Genomic DNA, 16,848 nt, shown 5'->3' with positions numbered 1-16,848 from the left:
CTTTCCAGTGGCCACTGGTGATGCCTGTCAGTGCGCATAAAGGCTGCCCATCAGTGTCGCCTATTAGTGCCTCCTCATCGGTGCCCATTAGTGCAGCCTATCAGTGTCCGTCAGTGCAGCCTCATCAGAGCACATCAGTGAAAGAGAAAAATTGCTTATTTACAGAATTTTGTAACAGAACCTAAGAAACTTTTTTTTTTTCTCCAAATTTTTGATCTTTTTTAATTTGTTTAGCATAAAATAAAAAACCCAGTGGTGATTAAATCCCACTAAAAGAAAGCTTTATCTGTCTCAAAAAAAATTATCAAAATTTCATTTGGGTACAGCATTGCATGACCACGTAAGTGTCATTCAAATAACGACAGCGCTGTAAGCTGACAAATGGCCTGGGCAGGAAGGGGGTGAAAGTGTTAAGTTGTACCATTATTTAAACAAGCTTATCTACTCCTTAAGCTTTTGGTCAAGCTGTGAGAAATAATTGACCATATACTAAATTTCTAAGACACTATTACATCATCCAATCTACAGTAATCTTTTCTTAACGTTCACACTTAGTGCAGACGCAGCTCGCAGAAGGGGTTTTGGTGCATCCCTGTTTTTTGCATCCCTGAATTCAGACCTAAAATGGAGCCAAAGATGCACAGGACCCCTTGTTCAACCTGCTCCACCGCCACCATGGAGATGTGTGAACCAACTCCATTGACAGCTGGGCACTCTCCTGTCAGGCGAATTGGATGTGATGAAACTCACGTCCAATTCTCCCTAGTGTGAACCCTCAGTTTACTTCATATTACGTCAGTTCAGAATTTATATTTGTTCTCTCTATTGAGAGAATTCTCAAGTTACTTCTAAAAAAATGAAAGTTTGACAGAAGACATAAGGAAATAAACAATATTTTATCATTTAAAAATACCTTCAAAAAAAGGGCCCCACTGAGGCTAGCTACATAGTTATGCCTCGTACACACGCAACGATTATCGGCCGACCGATCGGCCGTCTTTTGTCCAGTGTTGTTGTGTTGGTTGAAATGTGCTCTAGACTGCACACAAATTTTATCGGCTAACAACAACCAACTTCAGAAGTGATGTCATGTGCTGGTTTACTTTCCGTGTGTTTTTTCTTCTCTGAGCATGCCCAGTCTTGCTCATCAGATTTTTATCTGCCGAAATCTGTACTGACTGACGGAAAATCGGCCGTTGTGTTGACGGCCAACAAAAATTTTATAGCATGCACACCAGATTTTGTTCGGCCGAAAAGTCGCAGTCAGTTGTCGGAAGCATCATACTAACAAGCCGAAAATCGGCCGATCGGACGTTGGCCGAAAATTCACGGCCAACTATCGATGCGTGTGTACGAGGCTTAAGTGAGGTTGAAAAAAAAAAAAAAACAATAGTCCATCCAGCTGAGATCTTTTCTCATATCTTCTATCCAGCAGGATTATTGTATTCTTTATCAATAAACCAAATTCATTTGTAACTGAACCACCATAGAGTTCTTTTAATTCTATTCAGCTTTCTTTTTTTTTTAACTTAATTATAAAGTTAAAATAAATTTTTGTTTTTTATTATAGCTTTATTTTAGATTGCATTTCTTGTATATCTGTGCCAGACTTGTTTTTGTCTTGCTGCTGCAAGACTTATACACTTTACTTACTGATCCGTGACTGTTGCCCCTCTCCGCCAATCCCTTCACTGGCTTCCACTAGCCCAATGTATAAAATTCAAAATATGAACCACAACATACAAAGCCATCCACAACTCTGCCCCCAGCTACATCACCAACCTCCTCTCCAGATATCAACCAAATCGTCCTCTCCACTCCTCCCAAGACATCTTCCTGTCTAGTTCCCTTGTTAATTCCTACCATGCTCCCATGCCTACAGGACTTCTCCGGAACCTCTCCCACCCTCTGGAAATTTCCTGTCCCAGTATGTCTGGTCAGCTCCTACCCTGTCCCCCTTTAGGCAGTCCTTAAATATATTTAGGAGAGCCTACCCCACCTCCACCTAAAAACTTTACTTATGTCATGTCCATCAGATCCTCCCCGTCAGCTATTACTTTTTGTACCACCTACTCTTCCCTTTAGATTGTAAGCTTCATGAGCAGGGCCCGCCTATTCCTTATGTATTGAACTGTATTGTAATTGTACCATCCCCTTTTGGGGGACACTGTTGACGCTATATAAATCCTGTATAATATTAATAGTGTATTGTGGGTTTCCAAATATAAACATTGTGTACTTTTACAGTTTGTCATAGAAACATAGAATGTGTCGGCAGATAAGAACCATTTGGCCCATCTAGTCTGCCCAATATATCTGAATCCTATGAATAGTCCCTGGCCCTATCTTGTATGAAGGATAGCCTTATGCCTATCCCATGCATGCTTAAACTCCTTCACTGTATTTGCAGCTACCACTTCTGCAGGAAGGTTATTCCATGCATCCACTACTCTCTCAGTAAAGTAATACTTCCTCATATTACTTTTAAACCTTTGCCCCTCTAATTTAAAACTGTGTCCTCTTGTGGTAGTTTTTCTTCTTTTAAGTATGCTCTCCTCCTTTACCGAGTTGATTCCCTTTATGTATTTAAAAGTTTCTATCATATCCCCTCTGTCTCTTCTTTCTTCCAAGCTATACATGTTAAGGTCCTTTAACCTTTCCTGGTAAGTTTTTTCCTGCAATCCATGTACTAGTTTAGTAGCTCTTCTCTGAACTCTCTCTAGAGTATCTATATCCTTCTGGAGATATGGCCTCCAGTACTGCGCACAATACTCCAAGTGAGGTCTCACCAGTGTTCTGTACAGCGGCATAAGCACTTCTCTCTTTCTACTGCTTATACCTCTCCCTATACATCCAAGCATTCTGCTGGCATTTCGTGCTGCTCTATTACATTGTCTTCCCACCTTTAAGTCTTCTGAAATAATTACTCCTAAATCCCTTTCCTCAGATACTGAGGTCAGGACTGTGTCAAATATTCTATATTCTGCCCTTGGGTTTTTACGTCCCAGGTGCATTATCTTGCACTTATCCACATTAAATTTCAGTTGCCAGAGTTCTGACCATTCTTCTAGTTTTCCTAAATCCTTTTCCATTTGGCGTTTCCCTCCAGGAACATCAACCCTGTTACATATCTTTGTGTCATCAGCAAAAAGACAAACCTTACCATCGAGGCCTTTTGCAATATCACTTATGAAGATATTAAACAAAATTGGTCCCAGTACAGATCCCTGAGGTACCCCACTGGTAACATGACCTTGTTCTGAATGTTCTCCATTGACTACAACCCTCTGTTGTCTGTCACTCAGCCACTGCCTAATCCACTCAACAATATGGGAGTCCATGCTCAATGACTGCAGTTTATTGATAAGTCTTCTATGTGGGACAGTGTCAAAAGCCTTACTAAAATCTAGATATGCAATGTCTACTGCACCTCCACCGTCTATTATTTTAGTCACCCAGTCAAAAAAATCTATAAGATTTGTTTGACATGATCTCCCTGAAGTAAACCCATGTTGTTTTTCATCTTGCAATCCATGGGATTTAAGATGTTCCACAATCCTATCCTTTAATAGGGTTTCCATTAATTTGCCTACTATTGATGTCAGACTCACTGGTCTATAGTTGCTCGATTCCTCCCTACTACCTTTCTTGTGAATGGGCACGACATTTGCCAATTTCCAATCTTCCGGGACGACTCCTGTTACTAATGATTGGTTAAATAAATCTGTTAATGGTTTTGCCAGCTCACCACTAAGCTCTTTTAATAATTTTGGGTGTATCTCATCAGGACCCTGTGACTTATTTGTCTTCACTTTAGACAGCAATCTTAGAACGTCTTCCTCTGTAAAGACACATGCATCAAACGATTCATTAGTCATCCTTTCAAGTGGAGGTCCTTCTCCTTTTTCTTCTGTAAAAACTGAACAGAAGTATTCATTAAGGCAGTCGGCTAGCCCTTTATTCTCTTCTACATACCTTCCGTCCTTTGTTTTTAATTTAGTTATTCCTTGTTTTAATTTCCTTTTTTCATTTATATATCTGAAGAATGTCTTATCCCCCTTTTTCATAGACTGAGCTAGTTTTGCTTCTGCCTGCGCTTTAGAAGTTCTTATAACTTGCTTGGCCTCTTTCTGCCTAATCTTGTAGATTTCCTTATCTTCATTGCTCTGGGTTTTTTTATAATTACAAAATGCTAGCTTTTTATTTTTAATGATTTGGGCCACTTCTGCTGAGTACCACAGTGGTCTCTTCCTTTTTTTGCTTTTACTGACAAGTCTAATGCAATTTTCTGTTGCCTTCAATAATGCACCTTTTAAGTAGTCCCATTTCTCCTGGACTCCATGTAATCCGTACCAGTCTGATAAGGACTCATTTATGACTAATTTCATTTTTGAAAAGTCTGTTTTTCTAAAATCTAAAACTTTTGTTTTTGTGTGGTGTGACTCTTTCACAGTTCTTATATTAAACCACACTGACTGGTGATCACTGGATCCCAAGGTTTCGCCTACAATGACATCATATACCGAATCCCCATTTGTGAATACCAGATCCAAAATGGCCTCCCTCCGGGTTGGCTCCTCAACCACTTGTTGCAGAGACAACTCCAGTAGGGAGTTTAGAATATCTGTACTCCTGGTAGAACTTGCTATTTTGGTTTTCCAGTTTATATCTGGAAGATTGAAATCTCCCATAAAGATAACTTCTCCTTTCATTGTCATTTTAGCTATTTCTTCAACTAGTAGATCATCTAGTTCTTTGACTTGACCAGGTGGTCTATATATCACACCTACACGAGTTACTGCATGATTAGCAAACTGCAACGTAACCCAAACTGACTCTATGTTGGCTTCACCAACTTGTATTAGGTTAGATTTAATGCTATCTTTCACATACAGGGCCACTCCTCCTCCTTTCTTGCCTTCTCTGTCTCTTCTGTATAAAGAGTACCCTGGTATGGTTATGTCCCAGTCATTTCTTTCATTAAACCATGTCTCCGTAACAGCCACTAAATCTACATTCTCAGATGCCATAAAATATTGTTCAATTTATTTGATGACAATTTAAATGTGTGTGGTTTGTTTGTCTCGAGGGTGTGTCAGAGTGGCTGAGATTCCCCACTATTTAAAGTGGAACTTCAATCTCTCAATCAACACTGACTATTTTTAACCACTTAAGCCCCGGAAGATTTTACCCCCTTCCTGACCAGGGCCTATTTTGCGATTCGGCACTGCGTGACTTTAACGGACAATTGCGCGGTCGCGCGACGCTGTACCTAAACGAATTTGACGTCCTTTTTTCCCCCACAAACAGAGCTGTCTTTTGGTAATATTTGATCACCTGTGCGATTTTTTTTGATCATGCGCTATAAACAAAAAAAGAGCGTCAATTTTGCAAAAATAACAATATTTTTCAAATTTTTTTTATATGAAATTGCCCCCCCAAAAAAATGTAAAAATCTAAATTTTTTAACATTTTCGGCCAATTTGTTTTATGCTACATATGTTTGGTAAAATAAAAAATCGCAAAAAGCATATTTTGATTGGTTTGCGCAAAAGTTATTGCGTTTACTAACAAAGGGAAAGATTTGTCATTTTTGTTGTTTTTTTTAACGCGTAATGGCGGCGATCTGCGATTTTTTTTTGCGGTACTACGACATTGCGGCGGACAGATCGGACCCTTGACTGAAATTTTTGGGGTTACCAGTGACATTACTACAGTAATCAGTGCTATATATATGCACTGTTACTGTAAAATTACACTGGCAGTGAAGGGGTTAACTTTTGAGAGGGAGGGGTTATGTGTGTCCCTAGGGGTGTGATTCTAACTGTGATTGGCTGTGGCTTGAGGTGTAGGAACAGTGATACATAGTAGAACTGTATAATCACTATTCTTACTCAGGGGAGAATGGCAGGCGGCTTGTTTACATTAGCCGCCTGCCTTTCTCCCTCTCCACCCGATGATCGCGAGTGACCGGCGGACATCGGGTCTGCCAGTCACACGCGCAGGCGCTCGCTCCCTAGACCCTCACAGGCTAGCGTCGTAGCCCTACATCGCTCTGCCTGTGAGGGGCTGACCGCCGACGTAAATAGTCGTGAAGCGGTTGGCAAGTGGTTAATCCTCATACTGCTAGCCTTAGTAAATAGATTGGAGATTATATCATATTTGCTTGTTTTAACCACTTAAGCCCCGGAGGATTTGGCTGCTAAAGGACCAGGGTTTTTTTTGCGCTTTTTTACTGCGTGACTTTAACGGACAATTGCGCGGTCGTGCGACGCTGTACCTAAACGAATTTGACGTCCTTTTTTTCCCACAAACAGAGCTTTCTTTTGGTGGTATTTGATCACCTGTGCGATTTTTTGATCACGCGCTATAAACAAAAAAAGAGCGTAAATTTTGCAAAAATAACTATTTTTCACATTTTTTTATATGAAATTCCCCCAAAAAAAAAGTAAAAATCAAAATTTTTTAACATTTTTCGGCCAATTTGTTTTATGCTACCTATGTTTGGTAAAAAAAAAAATCGCAAAAAGCGTATTTTGATTGGTTTGCGCAAAAGTTATCGCGTTTACTAACAAAGGGAAAGATTTTTGTCATTTTTGGTTTTTTTTTTTAACGCGTAATGGCGGCGATCTGCGATTTTTTTTCGGTACTGCGATCGGACCCTTGACTGACATTTTTGACACTTTTGGGGTTACCAGTGACATTACTGCAGTAATCAGTGCTATACATATGCACTGTTACTGCAAAAATGACACTGGCAGGGAAGGGGTTAACTTTATTGGACAGGGAGGGGTTAAGTGTGTCCTAGGGGCGTGATTCTAACTGTGTAGGGACATTCCTATTGGTGTAAAAGCAAAGATCAACCGTTCTACATAGTAGAACGGACAGATCTTCACTTTTACACAGGGAGAACTGACAGGCAGCTTGTTTACACAAGCTGCTCTGTCTTTCTCCCTTCACAGGAGCGATCGCAGTGTGACTGGCGGACATCGAGTCCGCCGGTCACACGCACTGACTTGCCTGTGAACGAGCCGCGGCGGGCGCGCGCCTCGGCGGGCGCGCGCCCACCCGCGATAGGCTCGCAAGTCAGTGACAGGCGAGTGACGTACCGATACGTCACTCTGCCTGGCCGGGGCTGACCGCCGCAGTATATAGTCGTGCGGCGGTCGGCAACCGGTTAATTAATTTATTTTTTTTTAATTTTCTTCAGTTAACTCCTGGTCTCCATGGCTAGGCAAATGATGTCATACATCCCAGAAGTCTTCAGTAGGGGAGGAGGGCTTTCTCAGCTAAGCACACCCTCTTGCCTGAGCGAAGGGCATATGGATTCCAGGAAGTAAATGTTACATGAATTAAAGTTATTTCTCAACAAAATAAATAATGGAGACATGGATGGATTGGGGGGTTTGCTTTGAATATTAAAAATTAATTAAATAGCATTTTTGGTTTGTGGTGCTCAGGTGAAGTGTAGTTCTACTTTATACATTTTAGTTCCAGAAAAAATATTAAAGAATTAGTCCAAGCAAAACCTAACTAATGCTAAACCTGCTCTGTGCCACATTCTAAACCTAATCTATCTAACCCTGTAAAGCAAAAATCACTGTACTTACCTATTCTGCAGCTGATCCGGTCCCACCCTGATCTGGCAACGGCGGCTTCTCTGTGTAGGTGTGTGCAGGAGAGGCACTCGACAACGGAAACCCCATAGTAAGTCTATAGGTGACGTCACGTCCCATTCATTTCAAAGTCATTGTTGGTCCTCTCCTGCACACAGCTTCCGTCGCTGGAGACTGTACCGGCTCAGATCGGGTGTGGAAAAGGGAAGAACAGCGATTTTTGCTTTACAGGGTTAGATAGATTAGGTTTAGAACATGGCACGGAGCAGGGTTAGCGTTAGTTAGGTTTTGTCTGGACTTATCCCTTATATTAGCAGCTCCTAAGGGAGTGAGCTACACACTGCAGACATCACCACCCACCCACCCACTGTGGAAGATGAGCTGTCAGTGCAGCAGGCATTCCAGGGATTTAAAAAGCCTGCTCTTCTCCTTCTGGATTGGAATAGCCAATCCAAATCACTCTGATCTGTTCCAGAAGCTCTGCAGAAAGAAGGAGAAGAGCAGAGATATGAAATCCCTGGATCTCTGTGTGGACATAGAAAGCCCATCACCTATGGAGGAAAGTACAGTGGGGACCGGTGAGGACGGTGTTAGTTCATCTTTACATTTTCCCACAAAGTTTAAAGAGGAAGTAAACCCTCCTCTGCAACTTTTACCTATAGGTAAGCCTATGATGATAAGGCTTACCTATAGGTACTGTAAATATCTCTTAAACATGTACCGTTTAGGAGATATTTACCTTACATGCAGCCAGTGATGTCACTGGCGCATGCGCTCTGAAGGAACGGCCGCTGGTGCCATTCCTTCAGAGCCCCGTTCCGTGACATGATGCCCGTCATAGAGGTAAGCAGGCGGCACGGCGGGGGCTCGTTCTAAGGTAAGCATTTCATAATGAGCTAGTATGCGATGCATACTAGCTCATTATGTGTTTCTCTTTCAGGTTGAAAAAAAAATTTTTTTTAATGGGCTTACAACCTCTTTAACCGCTTGCCGACCACCGCAGGACTATTTACGGCGGCGGTCAGTCCCTCCCAGGCAAAGTGACGTAGGACTACGTCGCTCGCCTGTGAGGCTCTAGGGGGCAAGCGCTCCCGCCCCCGCTCGTTCCCTAAGCAGTCTGCGCGAGTGACCCGATGTCCGCCGGTCATTCGCGATCTCCCCGTGGAGAGGGAGAAAGGCAGGCGGCTGATGTAAACAAAGCCGCCTGTCATTCTCCCCTGTGTAAGAACAGAGATCATACGGTCCTGCTATGTAGTATCGTATGTCTCTGTTGTTACACTACTAGCCACACCCCTTTACAACTAGAAGCACGCCCCTAGGGACACACTTAACCCCTTGATCACCAATAAAGTTAACCCCTTCCCTGCCAGTGTCATTTTTACAGTAACTGTGCATATTTTTATGATTGCTGTAGAACTGATTGCTGTAGAAATGTCACTGGTAACCCCAAAAGCGTCAAAAATGTCAGTCAAGGGTCCGATCTGTCTGCTGCAATGTCGCAGTCCCGCAAAAAAAAAAAAAAAAAAAAAAAAAAAATCGCAGATCGCCGCCATTATTTGTAAAAAAAACACCAAAAATGACAGAAATCTTTCCCTTGGTTAGTAAACGCAATAAATTTTGCGCAAACCAATCAAAATACGCTTATTGCAATTTTTTTTATCAAACATATGTAGCAAAAAACAAATTGGCCAAAAATGTTAAAAAAAAAATGGATTTTTGTAAGATCTTACCGTAAAATCCTTTTCTCTTAAGCTCATTGACAGACGTAGTCCTCTTGATTCTCAAGAGCTGGGTTATGTTGTCTCCGCAGGAGTAGGACTAGGCAGAAAGACAAAACGTTCTGGCTCCACCTTAGGGGCAGTCCCTGAGGGTATATCCTCCCTCTCTCTGCTACAGGGAATCAGTTCTGTTCTAAAGCAGTAACAGAGAATTTAACCCAACCCAACTCAATGATAGAGGGACGGGTACTACGTCTGTCAATGAGCTTAAGAGAAAAGGATTTTACGGTAAGATCTTACAAAAATCCATTTTTCTCTATCGCTCATTGACAGACGTAGTCTTCTTGATTCTCAAGAGCTGGGACATCCAGAAGCAGTGCCACAAATGAGGGGTGGGATTGACAAAAATCAAAATCCAATCTAGAAGGCCCAACCGGTGCCAAACTAGAAGTTTTAAAGGCTCATTATAAACAAAGAATGAGACTCAAAAGAAAAATTTCCAACGGAAAAAAACCCTCGAGGCAGACCACTGGTCTCCTCAAATGGCGGCCTGCAAAACCTTGCGGCCAAACACGGCATCAGATGATGCCATTACATCAACTTTATAATGTTTTGTAAAGGTATGCACCGACGACCAGGTAGCCGCCTTGCACACCTGGACCACCGACGCCTGATAGCGAAAGGCCCATGACGCACTAAGCGCCCGAGTGGAGTGCGCCTTAACAGGGAACGGGGGCTCCCGACCCTTAATAGAATAAGACTGTACCACCGTCTGTCTGATCCATTTGGAAATGGTCGCGGCAGATGCAGGCAACCCCTTTTTGGGTCCATCCGGGATCACAAAAAGTGAATCCGTCTTGCGAAACGAGTCTGTCGTTTTTAAGTATACCCTGATCGCCCGGACCACATCCAAGGAGTGTAAAGCAAACTCCCGAGGATGACTGGGCTTAGGACACAGGGAAGGTAATACAATTTCTTCATTCAGATGAAATTCTGACACCACTTTTGGTAGGAAGGATGGATTCGGACGAAGAACCACCTTATCTCTATGAACCACCAGATATGGGGAACGACAAGATAATGCGGCCAGTTCTGACACCCTGCGTGCAGAAGTAATAGCCACCAAGAAGGCCACCTTCTGGGACAACGTAGGTAGAGGAATCTCCCTAATATCTTCAAAGGGAGGTTTCTGAAGAACCGACAATACTAAATTAAGATCCCAGGGTGGTAACGGCGCGCGCACTGGCGGAGCCAGATGTCGCACCCCCTGGATGAAATTCCGCACCAAGGAATGAGTAGCCAAAGGCTTCTGAAAGAAGATAGCTAATGCTGAGACCTGACCCTTGATAGTACTCAAGGCCAGTTTCTGCTCAACCCCTTGTTGCAGAAAAGCTAATATTCGACTAACCGAATAAGACCGTGGACGGAACCCCAGAGGTTCACACCATGCAATGTAGGACTTCCATGTGCGATGATAAATCTTTCTGGAAGTCGCTTTCCTTGCTTCAACTAGAGTAGGAATAACTGAAGCTGACAAACCTTTGTCCTTCAGCACCTGGGTCTCAATAGCCAGGCCGTTAAAGCCAGTGATCGTAAAGCAGGATGGAAGATCGGTTCCTTGAGACAGTAGGTCCTCCCTGAGAGGAAGTCTCCACGGGACGTCCGCCACCAGTCTGACCACGTCGGCGTACCAAGCTCGACGAGGCCAGTCCGGAGCTACCAGAATTACTGGAATTCCTTCCTCCTCTATCCTGCGAAGAAGTCTTGGCAGTAACCCGAGAGGAGGGAAGGCATACATTAGCTGGTATTGCCCCCACGGGGCGATCAGTGCGTCTGCGGTCTCTGCTAGAGGATCACGGGAGCGAGCCACGAATCTCTGTACTTTCCTGTTGAATCGTGATGCCAACAGATCCACATCCGGGGTGCCCCACCGTAGGCACAACTGGTGGAAAACTTCTGGATGGAGGGACCATTCCCCCTGATCCAGAGTCTGACGGCTGAGATAATCTGCCTGCCAATTCTCCACCCCCGGAATGAACACCGCAGAGATAGCTGGAACAAATCCTTCCGCCCAGCGAAGAATGCAAGCCACTTCTTTGGCCGCTCGGACACTCTTGGTGCCCCCCTGGTGATTGACATAAGCCACGGCCGTGGCGTTGTCCGACTGGATCCAAACCGGGCTGCCCTGGAGCTGCTCGGTCCAGTGAATCAGACAAAGTTTGATCGCTCTCAGTTCCAATACATTTATCGGCAACCTGGATTCTTTCAGGGACCAAAGTCCCTGGACAGATAACTGACCGAGAATTCCTCCCCATCCGGATAGACTGGCATCCGTGGTCACTATTGTCCAATATATTGGCAGAAATGACTTTCCCTGGCTGAGCATCGGAGACCGAAGCCACCAGACCAGAGACTCTCTGGTCTGTTTGCTCAATCGGATCTGATTGTCCAGGGATTCCGGATTCCGATTCCATCTGAGAAGAATCTCTTGCTGAAGAATTCAGGTATGGGACTGGGCAAATGGGACTGCTTCGAAGGAAGCCACCATCAATCCCAGAACCCTCATGCAAGTTCGAAGAGAAGACCAGCTGTTGGATAGTAACAACTGGACTGCTGATTGAATCTTCCGGAGTTTCCCTACCGGAAGGAAAACTCTTGACCTGACTGTGTCTAGAATTAGACCCAGATATTCGAGCCTCTGGGTGGGAACCAGAAATGACTTTTGCTGGTTCACCAGCCACCCGAATTCCTGTAAAGAAATTATAGTAATTTCTATGTTTTGTAGCAAGGTCTGAGGAGACTCTGCATGAAGCAGAAGATCGTCTAGGTAACCAAGAATCGATATGCCTCTTTGGCGCAGTAGTGCCAACATTGGGGCCAACACCTTCGTGAAGACCCGAGGAGCCGTGGCGAGACCGAAAGGTAACGCCACAAACTGATAGTGGTTCTCTTTTACGGAAAAGCGTAGAAATCGCTGATGTCCTGCAAAAATGGGAATGTGAAGATATGCGTCCTTGATGTCTATGGACGCTAGGACATCCCCTGGATGCAGGAAGGCTGCTACTGTGCGAATGGACTCCATTCTGAATTTTCTTATGTTGACAAAAGAATTGAGTGCCCTTAAGTCCAGAATTGGACGCACTTTGCCCTCTTTCCTGGGTATTGTAAATAGGTTTGAATAAAACCCCTGAAAACGTTCTGTCCAAGGAACGTGGACTACCACTCCTTGTTGTAGTAAATCCGTGACTGCTCTCCGCAGATCTTCTAAACGATCCGGGGATAGTCGAATATTGGAAGGGAAGAATCGCGCCGGTGGGAGAGATCGAAACTCGATCTTGTACCCTGACCTTATGACTTCGCAAACCCACTTGTCCGGGATTCTGGAAAGCCATGGATCCGGGATCTGGCGAAGACGTCCCCCCACCCCAGTTATGGGTGGGGGCGCACCTTCAGGCTTTGGACGATTTATCTTCAGGTCTGGAGGGGGCGGGCTTTTGCTTGCCCGACCAACGTCCCCTGAAGCCTCCTGAAGGAGCTTTGGAGGACTTAATTTTTTCACCCGCGGGACGAAAAAACCTCTTGTGAGCAGAAAAAGAAGGCCCTCGTTTTTGACGAGTTCCTTTACCTTTAACATTTTGCGGTAAAAAGGTGCTCTTTCCACCCGTGAGATCCTTAATGATCTCATCTAAGTTGGCTCCAAATAGACGCTCTCCTAAAAAGGGGATATTAGCCAATGCTTTTTTGGAACCTTGGTCGGCTAACCAACCTTTTAGCCACAGTGTACGCCTGAGAACCACCGCTGAGACTGATGCTCGCGCCAATAATTGAGTGGCGTCTAACGCCGCTTCACATACAAACTGTAACCCCTGTATCATTTGTTCCAACAAATCTGATACCGCCTGAGGGACCTCTTCTAAGTCCCGGCGTAACCACTTGGTCCATTCAGTTACAGCCTGCGAAACCAGACCAATAGCAATTATTGGTCTGAAAGCTGATCCAATCAAGGTAAACATGGTGCGAGACATAGCTTCTATCTTGCGATCCACTGGATCTTTAAAAGACGGAGCGTCTTCTAGAGGAATAACCGTGGCTTTATTCAATCTAGCAATTGGTGAATCCACCACAGGTGGTTCTGTCCATTTCTTAATGAGGGTTTCCTCAAACGGATAACGCCTGTTAATGCGTTTAGAAATAGAAGAAGTGCATTTTGGCAGACTCCATTCTTCTTTGATTGGATTGCCAAAACATTTGGGCAATGGAAAAACCTTCGCCACTTTGATGCGTTTTTTAGTACCAAAAGGGGATTTCAGTTTCAGCTATTTCCGATGGAGTACCCTGTAATCTTAAGGTTTCTTGAACAGATACAATGAGTGCGTTTACCAACGCTTCCTCTTTGGCTATGGCTGATGCCGAAACATCCTCCTCACTGTCTGAAGAGACAGTACACGAGACACCAATCCCAGATGAAGTACCTGCAACTGCAGAAATAGGCTCAGAGTCTGAATCCGAGGTTTCAGATAATAAGGGGTTAGGCGGGGGTCGCTTTCTTGCGCCCTGTCCCTGACAAGCCACTTCCACCCGGGACACAAAAGTTTCCATAATAGCTGACAATGATTCAATCGTCAGTGGGGTGTTGGAGGATCCTGCAGACCCCTCGAGGGGATCCGGAGGAGATACATGAGTGGCAGGGTCCATGTTAATTTAGGACACCTTTGCCAGAAAAAACAAAAAAGCCTTTTTTTTTTTTTTTTTTTTTTATGTGTCTCCCCCCTAGCGCAATAGCGCCCCTCAGAGTACCTGCTTCTCGATCCCCACAGAGAGAGAGAGGGACCCCCAAGGCTCACCAACCGATGCAGTGAAGTTTCAAACCGACTGCAGTCAGCGTCTGTCTTTTACAGACTGGAAGGAGCTGTTGCTTTTTCCCGGGTAGAAGGACGTGGCTCCGCCCCCTGTGTACGCCTTCCGGCGTTCCCAGCTCTCCACGAGGTAGCTGGGCTCATGAAACATGGCCGCCCCCATACAAGAGACATTAGACTCCAAAAATATGGCGGCCGGCGTGACCTGAGGACATACATGCACCTGGTCTACGGCAAAATGGCGGCGGACCGCCGAAATCGTTTTTCCCAGCACATCCACCTGCATCTCTGCTAAGTGGCGATTTATTGATCTACAGGAGATACACTACAAATAAGGTAGGATTATACCTCCTATGTCTGCTGTAATGCTACAGTCTGCTGGGTAGAGTGTTAGCTCTCAAACCAAGTCCACTTCCCACAAACACATACTGTATTTACAAGGGGGACTTTTAGTGTCAGATATATACTGACCATGTATGGAGGGGCCCATAATTCATACTGCCTCATAACGAGGAAAGAAAAAAGGGAACGTTTACTCACCATACCGAACCGACAGGCACCCTCTCTTCACAATACCCTCTCCACCGGGGTGGGGGGTTGTGGACCACTCCGGACGCCTCGACTCTCTGGTTCCTGGCGTCCAAGCGAGACTTTTAACTCGCAAGGTCAGTCCCTCCACTGGGACTCCGTCGCGACCGACCCAGCGCGGAGCTCTGGTCTGCACGCGCTCGTAGGCAGAAACCGGGGTGACCACTGGATCTCAACACCCAGCCCGTCGCCCGGCCCCGCATACTTACTTGAATGTGTCGCGGCCGACCAAGCGCAATGCAATGGTCTGCGCGCGCTCGTAGGCCGGCTGGGGTGACCACTAGTGTCGCCCAGTCCGACGTATTTGCTTGAAGATCTCACAGGAAAAAAAATACTGGAGAAAAACTGCCTAAAAAAAAATCTTTTTTTTTTTTTTTTTTTAAAGAAAAAATCTTGCCAGGACCAAAAAGATCCCAGCAAGGAACTTAGGTCCTTACTCCTGACTAGACAGAAAAAAACTGATTCCCTGTAGCAGAGAGAGGGAGGATATACCCTCAGGGACTGCCCCTAAGGTGGAGCCAGAACGTTTTGTCTTTCTGCCTAGTCCTACTCCTGCGGAGACAACATAACCCAGCTCTTGAGAATCAAGAAGACTACGTCTGTCAATGAGCGATAGAGAAATTAGATTTTTAAATTTTTTGGGGGGAATTTCATATAAAAAAAATGTGAAAAATATGGTTATTTTTTTCAAAATTTAGGCAATTTTTTTGTTTATAGCGCAAAAAGTAAAAAATCGCACAGGTGATCAAATACCACCAAAAGAAAGCTCGGTTTGTGGAAAAAAAAGGACGTCAATTTCATTCGGGTACAGCGTCGCACGGCCGCTCAATTGTCCGTTAAATTCACGCAGTGCCGAATCACAAAATAGGGCCTGGTCAGGAAGGGGGTAAAATCTTAAGTGGTTAACTTACACCTTAACCCTTGCAGTGCCAGGGGGTGCACTGCAAGAGTATTTTTCCTGTAATTCCTGAAGATGGGTTTTAAATAAGTATAAACTTATCTGCCCTATCTTCATCACATGTCCCAATGATAACAGGATTATGCATGAAACTGGGCGGAGCTTAGTTACTGGCTACTGACCATTCCTCTGTTCCCCAATACAGACGGTAGTCACGTCTCCTTTAATATGCATCTTGTATGTATGCAGGGGGCATTGCTAGAGGCTCTCTCTCATTACATTCCAGTTCCCAGCAGCTCAATAACTTCTTCTGTCCTCCTTCACTCATCTCCTTTAGACCTTTCTCTTATGTAAAAGCTAATCCAATCAGCGATTAGGGCGTCATATCCCGGCGTCGCGGCGCTTTATGCGTTCCACAGATGAAACGCAGACTAGAGAGCACGGCTTGGCTCAGGCTGTGGACTGGTGGTAATAGGTGCTGGTAGGATGGCAGAGGCCGGAAGAAGGAGAAAGTCAGGGCATAGTGCGGGGCAGGCGGCCAGCAGGAGGGAGCTGATCTCCCGGTCTATACAGAGTGCAGAGCAATGTCTGCGGGATCACGACTATGGCACTGCCTATGCTCACTTCTTACTGGTCCTCAGCCTGGCTCCAGAGATGAAAGCAGGCTTCAAGGTATCTATACTATAGACTGTGCTCTGATCTCATGGTGATCGCAGCTTGTGTGTTATTACTACAATTAGAGGGATCCACATCATTCTTTTATTGTCTGTTTCATGATTTGATTGGTTCTCATTCACACTGACACTGTCACATCTGATTTTACCAATCACAGCAGAATAAAGAGATCTGGAGGAAAGATATCCTAGTGTGGGGCTTCCATTGGTCAGTAAAGATGGGCTCAGGCGTGTTTGGGATCCCACCTGTCCGATCCCACCAGGAAGCCAGCAATGCATACCACTAATTAGAGGCAATGAGACATTTCCCAGTCTTTGCAGCTGCCGATCAGGAAATGTCTCAATGCCTGTGATTAGCAGTGTCAGCTTCCTGGCGGGATCACAAACACGGCCAAGTCTTTTCCTATTTAGTCAGTAAAAACAGTCATAGAGGGTTCCCTAGGAACCTGCTGAACTTCAGTATAATCAACCTGGTCGGGTTTTCTCACACGATCACTG

At 44.7% G+C, this 16,848-nt stretch overlaps 1 protein-coding gene across 1 annotated transcript in view; it reads left to right on the top strand.

The window, feature by feature from the left end:
* Positions 1-16,073: 16,073 nt before the first annotated feature.
* PRMT9 (protein arginine methyltransferase 9) overlaps positions 16,074-16,848 on the top strand; it is a 41,847-nt gene continuing 41,072 nt past the window's right edge. Inside the window, exon 1 of the mRNA XM_082269344.1 lies at positions 16,074-16,348. Coding sequence (XP_082125470.1) covers positions 16,163-16,348 — 186 coding nt within the window. The 5' untranslated portion in view covers positions 16,074-16,162. The remainder of the gene's footprint in view (positions 16,349-16,848) is intronic.

This window comes from Pelophylax lessonae, assembly GCF_965119305.1.
Source record: "Pelophylax lessonae genome assembly, chromosome: 1".
NCBI classification, from domain to species: Eukaryota; Metazoa; Chordata; class Amphibia; order Anura; family Ranidae; genus Pelophylax; species Pelophylax lessonae.
The sequence above is the reverse complement of the archived record's forward strand: the minus strand, read 5'-3'. Positions and strand labels throughout refer to the sequence as shown.